Raw genomic sequence first — 6,829 nt, 5'->3', positions numbered from 1 at the left:
AATATCAAGTCTGACACAGAGCTGGCCATATTTCTCCACAACAGGTAGCCTAGGCTAAACTTCATCTGCATCGCTAACTTCAGCTAAATATGTTACGTTGGTTAGAGAGGTATTTTTTGTTTTCACTGTTTCCATAATGTGTAGCTGGGTCATGGTTGGAGAAACGTTAAAGCAGCTGCAGGTCAACTAACGTTAGCTAAGTCTTCATTACATCTGGCAACCCAGAAGAGGCTCGCATCTGGTAGTCTTGAGAACGTTCACCAGTGTTTTGATTTTGGCCTGCAGAACGTTCGGTAACAATCCTACAAATCGCACCTTTAAGCTCCCAGAGTAGTTCCCGGGCTAATTAGAACACTGGCACAGGTGTCACCTGTGAATCAACTGTCTCAGCTTCTAATGCATACAATCTGGTGCTCCCTAAAACTACACATCCTGTTTAAGTGTTTCCCGTATGTCAAAATAAAAGTCACAGCCATATCTCATGCTTTGTGCATTATATCTCCAGAACGGTTTGACGCATATGCTTCAAATTTGGTACAAGTGTTTGTATGGACTCAAAGATGAAGTGAGTTGATGTTGGAGGTCAAAGGTCAAAGGTCAAGTCAATGAACACTCTGAGTGCGATATCTCAAGAATGCCTTGACATACATGCCTGAAATTTGGTATGAGTATTTGTATGGATTCAAAGATGAAGTGAATTGATGTTGGAGGTCAAAAGTCAAATGTCAAGGTCAAAAACACCTTGAGTGTTATATCTCAAGAACGCCTTGACCAGTGTTGCCACAGTTACCTTGAAAAAGTAATCTGATTACTGATTACTCCTTTAAAAAGTAACTTAGTTACTTTACTGATTACTTGATTTTAAAAGTAACTAAGTTAGATTACAAGTTACTTTATTACAAGTTACTTTCAGCAGCTGCCAACAAAACCCCCACCGCCTCAACATAAAAATGATAACTGGTTTTGCCAATAGGCCTACTCACTATACTGGAAGTGCATTTTAACAGCAATGTATAGCAGACATCCCAACCTAACCTATTTAGATACTGAAATTCAGATGTTTGTTCAATAATGTCTAAGTATACCAAATAAGGAAGGCCTATTGATAGAAATTGTTATAGTAAAATATGTAGATTTTTTGTAGATTTGTTTTTCATGTAGACTTGGCAACTAGCCATCTTGTATAGGCCTGAGTAATATGCAAATTAAATTACACTTGTTAAACTCACCTCAACAAGTATTTTGCAATCATTTAACCCGCCGTGAGCAATGCTAAAGTCGCTGTTACAAACAGTGCAGTGTGCAAGATTATCATTATATTTTAATCTTTTGAGACAATTGGGTACACTTTTGTGTAGTCTGATGTGAAATGGGTCTTAAATCTTCCTTTTTGAGGGCAACTGACGCTGCCATCACGCTCCTGTTCCTAGATACACTGACTGAACTGAGAAAAAAGATATAAGCACACTTACACTGAAAACTGATTGGTTGATTTAGCAAAACAGACCAGGATGCTCTCTGTCTTGGATGCTTCAGGCACAAACGCACCACCCCTCTCTCTCTCCGTTGTGTGCGCGTTAAACTCATATGCACACGCGATTTGAAGTCCGGTCTGGCTTGCGTGCTCTTGTTCGCTGTAGGTTCCGGGAGATTTTATGTAATTTGCGGGCGTCAGGAAGCCACTATCAATATGTGGGAGACTCCCAAAACTTCGGGAGACTTGGGATGTCTAGCTAGACAGCACTTTGTCGCCAGCACAGAATGTACAATGTACCTTAATGTTGTCATGTTTAGCTGACACAAACTCAAAGTAATGACTGATGAAATGTGCATCTCTCTCTCTCCCTCCATTGTTTACGTTTGTGTCGCTGCGTGGTTTTACACGTGAATTGTGCTCATGCTGAAAACGTGAGCATAGCCTACATGACATTAATCCCCAAGACAAGAAGAAAGCAAAGAATATATCTTTTTATTAAGGAAAATGACAAAAATAGTAACGCACAGTAACTTAGATAAGTAACTCTTATCTGATTACTGGTTTGTAAATAGTAGCGCGTTAGATTACTCGTTACTGAAAAAAGTGGTCAAAATAGACTAACACGTTACTTACACACGTCTTTTGGTACAAGGGTTTTGGGTAAGTGATTTAATGTTTTTTTCCAGGAATTTCCCCACCAACATTAAGCCAGCAGCTTTCCATCCACTATTGTAATTCCTCTGGCATTACATTCTAGTTTTTGTTGAACTCTTCAAATTTTCTCAGCTTGTTCCTGCATTGTGTTGGCAACAAAGCCAGAGGAAATTATTCTGTCCAACTGAGTTTTTAATGAGCAATGGAACTTCACAAATCCAATAAAATTATGTCTCTTCAACAATAGACACAATTCCTAGTGTTTTAATATTTATCTGTTCCCTAACACACATAAGTAAGTGTGTGTGTGTGAGAGAGAGAGAGAGAGAGAGAGAGAGAGTTTGAGAGTGTGTGTATGTCTTGTGCAGTGTTGGGCAAGTTTCAAAAGCATAATGCATTATTTATTACTTGTTACTGTCATCTCAAAGTAATTTGTTACATTACAATATTACTGTCTTTGTAAAGCATTACACTACGTTTACATTGCTTTCACCAAAGTAATATAATATGAATTTAGTAATATAATATAATATGGATTTGGTGTTCTCAATAGATCTTCATGTGTTCAATGCAGCTCATTACACGGCAGGAGGTGATGTGGTATGGCATAATGACTGAGCTAGGCTTAAGGCTAACAAAAGAACAATATAATGGTTGCAGTTATGGCTCATGGGACAATGTAGGCCCCAAAGGCCAAAGGTCACTCACAACTTAATAAAGTAAAATATAGCCATAGTGAAATTGTATGTTGACTTTAAATGGTTCTCATCATTGCTGGTTGCCTTTTCTTCCACTTACAGTAGTGTAGACTTAATGCAAATAGTTTGAGAATAATGGCTATGATCTTTGTCTGTAAAAACAACATTTTAGTTATTCTCACTGCTTGAAATGAGAAGTATAGCCTAACCATGTTAGATCTGTTGCATGAATGGCAAAGATAACTTAAATTCCCTTTCTATAGTCATCTAAACCAATCAACCAGCCAATCAAATTCCAGGACCAGCATAGATGACTTTTTTAATTCTTGGATAATCTTCTCTGGTGCCAATTGAGCATTTCTCAATTTTGGATTAAAAAGCAAAGTAACTGCAGTTACTGAGAATTGTACCTATTTAAATATTAGTGAAATTGTATTGGTAATGCCTTACATTACTGCATTACAGCAAAAAGCAATGCATTACTGTAATTACATTACTTTTTTAATGCATTACTCCCAACACTGGTGTTGTGTTAATTAATGAAAAAGATAGAGGTTTGCTTGTTTTTAGTCAAATCTCATTTCTGTGTGTGTGTGTGTGTATTGGTGCATGGCATGGCAGGTGTAAGTGTTCCAGGAGGTCAAACACAGACACGTCAGCACTTTGTTTGCAGAGCTGTGTTTCATACATCAGTAGACACATGCATGCACGCACGCACGCACGCACGCACGCACGCACGCACGCTACACACACACAACTTGCCACATTTTCGTTACATGTGCACTTAATTAACACACTGACACAAAACACTTGTGCCTCCCCACACATCCTGGGTGCAGATAAAATATCAATTATCAGTACCAGCTGTGCTGTCTGTGTGTGGGAACATGCGCTGTTGATTTTATCTGAGTTGTCAATAGGCACTGTGGCTGGCCAAACACAGAGTTCAGGGCAAAGTCAACCTTCTCCATCTCACTTAATTGTTTCCTGTCTGACCCACAACCTTGACCACACCATGCGGCCATGTCTTTCCTATCCACTCCCTCTTATCAGTTAATTGTGGGTTTTTCTGTTTGTTTCCACCGAACCACTTTGTCATGTGTACACTTTTCCTTGCCTTTGATCACTGTCATTTTAGCGAAGCTTTTATTTATCATTTCAGGACATTTTATGGCTGATGACATGACAGGCTTTGACTGCTTACATTATCAGTGTTTTCCTGTGACGCTAGCTTGTGTCTTAAAGCAAAACTAAGCCGAACAGCTGGTTAATATTTGGGTCTTGTTTAAAGCACTGTTATATGGATTATCAATTGTTGTTATGCATAACCTTCTGATTCTCCTCATTTCACCCAGAAAAATTCACATGTACTGTATAACAACTGGTATGTAACTATATGTATAGCTTGTAAATAACTATAGCTTGTGTATGCATATGTATAGCTATGTAATTATTACATTCTTCTTTTCCAATCCTCAGGACTAATGCAGTAGCCCAAGGGTGGACAGACTAGTCATCATTGTGGGCTTGTAAGCAAGGCAGCATGGATTTTACCAGCACATACCCTTTAGTAGACCAGTTCAACGACAGCGCCAATGACTCGTGCAACTTCACTAACAGCAACAATACGATGCTGGATAACCCGCATGGCGCCATATCCAGCGTGCTCATCCCGCTCATCTACTTTGTGGTGTGCGTCATCGGCCTGGGCGGCAACACGCTGGTCATCCACATCGTGCTGCACTACTCCAAGACCGAGTCGGTCACCAACATCTACATCCTGAACCTGGCCATCGCCGACGAGCTCTTCATGCTGGGCCTGCCCTTCTTGGCCGTCCAGGGCGCGCTGCACTCGTGGCCGTTCGGCTCGCTCATGTGCCGCCTGGTGATGACGGTGGACGGCATCAACCAGTTCACCAGCATCTTCTGCCTCACAGTGATGAGCATTGACCGCTACCTGGCCGTGGTGCATCCCATCCGCTCGTCCAAGTGGCGCCGGCCACAGGTGGCCAAGGTGGTCAACGCCACGGTGTGGCTGCTCTCCTTTACCGTGGTGCTGCCGGTGGTGGTGTTCGCCGGCGTGCACAGAGGCCACTGCAACATCATCTGGCCGGAGCCGGAGAGCGTGTGGCGCGCCGCCTTCATCATCTTCACCTCCATCATGGGCTTCTTCCTGCCGCTGCTGATCATCATCCTGTGCTACCTGCTCATTGTCATCAAGATCCGCAGCTCGGGCAAGAAGGTGCACGCCACGTCCACCAAGCGGCGCAAGTCCGAGCGCAAGGTGACGCGCATGGTGATCATCGTGGTGGCCGTCTTCGTGCTCTGCTGGCTGCCCTTCTACGCGCTCAACATCCTCAACCTGATCATACGTCTGCCTAACGTGCCCAAGGGCCTCTTCTACTTCGTGGTGGTGCTGCCCTACACCAACAGCTGCGCCAACCCCATCATCTATGGCTTCATGTCGGACAACTTCAAGCGGGGCTTCCGCAAGGCGCTGTGCCGCTCGTCACGCCGCGTGGACAACCACGACCTGGCAGACGGCAGCGGGCAGCGTGGCGGCGGCCGGCAGCGGCCGGAGGAGCCCGGGGAGCCGCAGGACGAAGAGCTGCAGCAGCTGCAGCAGCAGAGGCGCCACGTGCTCATGCCCCGCGAGAGCCTGCGCAGAGTCGTGCGGCACGGCGGCGACGACGAGGAGGAGGACGACGATGACGAAGATCAGGAGGAGGTGACGGAGATGACGGAGATCTGCAAAATCGCGCAGAACGGGAACGGGAACATCAGCCGGCAACAGGCCGAGACCTCGTGCGCACTGCTCTCCGACAAGGTGGCAGCCTCAGAGGCGCAAGAGCTTATCTCCCCTAACGGTAGGGGGGCGGCGGCGGGGGATTGCCTAGGGAAAGCCCCAGGTTTTGGGCCCCCAGGAACTGTGCCGGCCTTACTTAATGGAGCTAAAAACGGAAGTGTCAAGCCGTTGCCAGAGGAACCAGTGGAGAAGAACCCTCTGCTGGAGATCAGCTATTTGTAGTGTGAAAATGTGTTACTGCATCTTACTTGAAATAGATTTACAGTATTATTGATTTCACTCCTAAGCAGACTTGCTAATGGTCTTGAACTTCTTTTTTTTTCAGTGATAGCGGAACAAAACTTATCTTATTTAAAGGTCTGTGTTAATGTCAAGATATTTGTTATGTGGCAGACTGATCTCTCTTGGAGGCAATTTCTCAATGCCTGACCTTCGAGTATATAGCATACATCCAACTGTGACCATTTGTGACTTTACAAGAAAAATGAACAGATGAGTACATACACATCATGAATGCACAGAGGGGACAAAACTCAACCATTATGTGCATAGCATCTGCATGTGCCTTTATCTAGATTTGGCGTGGGGATATTTAGCTTATCTTTAGCTGTCAGTCTCCCATAATTGGGCATTGCAGTGTTCTCAGGTACATCGATTTAAGACCCCGGGGGTTTAGTTGGTTTTTGAGATCCCAGTGTGAGTCCAACACTAAGTGCTCATAATCACTCTTACTACCCATATTAGCATTTCCTCAACAAAAGATGAGCAACCAACCAAGCACGGAAATGATCAATACGAACCATTTTCTTAACAAAAGACTAGCCACCTAAACACACATTTCAAAGGCGGCTCTACCAAATGCCACAGAGATGGTATGAAATTTCTCCGACACTCACAAATAAATTTGTCATTGTCACAAATTTGCCGTCTCCCAGCAGTCGTGCCCAAAGCGGTGAGTGCGAGCTCCGCAATCCTCCGCATTGCCTTTAATCAGCCTAAATGAGGTGCAGCTGCACCTTGTTGACGCACGGCAAGTGTTTACCAGTCGCCACCACTTAATGGCTGATATTTTGGTACCCAGACAGGTTTTTATGGTGGTCAAGAACAGAGCAGGGTATGAGGGGAGGGTGGTGGTTTGCACCTGCGGCACACACCACTATCAGGCAGCAGAGGCAGCAGCATTTATTGCTGGGT

At 44.2% G+C, this 6,829-nt stretch overlaps 1 protein-coding gene across 1 annotated transcript; it reads left to right on the top strand.

The window, feature by feature from the left end:
• The first annotated feature begins 4,372 nt into the window (after positions 1-4,372).
• Positions 4,373-5,857, top strand: sstr3 (somatostatin receptor 3). The gene has a single exon (XM_076266685.1). The coding sequence runs from the start codon at positions 4,373-4,375 to the stop codon at positions 5,855-5,857; it is 1,485 nt and encodes a 494-aa protein (XP_076122800.1).
• Positions 5,858-6,829: the final 972 nt, after the last annotated feature.

Source organism: Alosa pseudoharengus, unplaced genomic scaffold, assembly GCF_046254945.1.
Source record: "Alosa pseudoharengus isolate Yale_2024_CS ecotype anadromous, Long Island Sound unplaced genomic scaffold, YU_APseudo_1.1 YU_APseudo_1.1_scf_4, whole genome shotgun sequence".
Taxonomy (NCBI): Eukaryota; Metazoa; Chordata; class Actinopteri; order Clupeiformes; family Clupeidae; genus Alosa; species Alosa pseudoharengus.
Note: the sequence above shows the minus strand (reverse complement) of the source record. Positions and strands in the feature narration are given on the sequence as shown.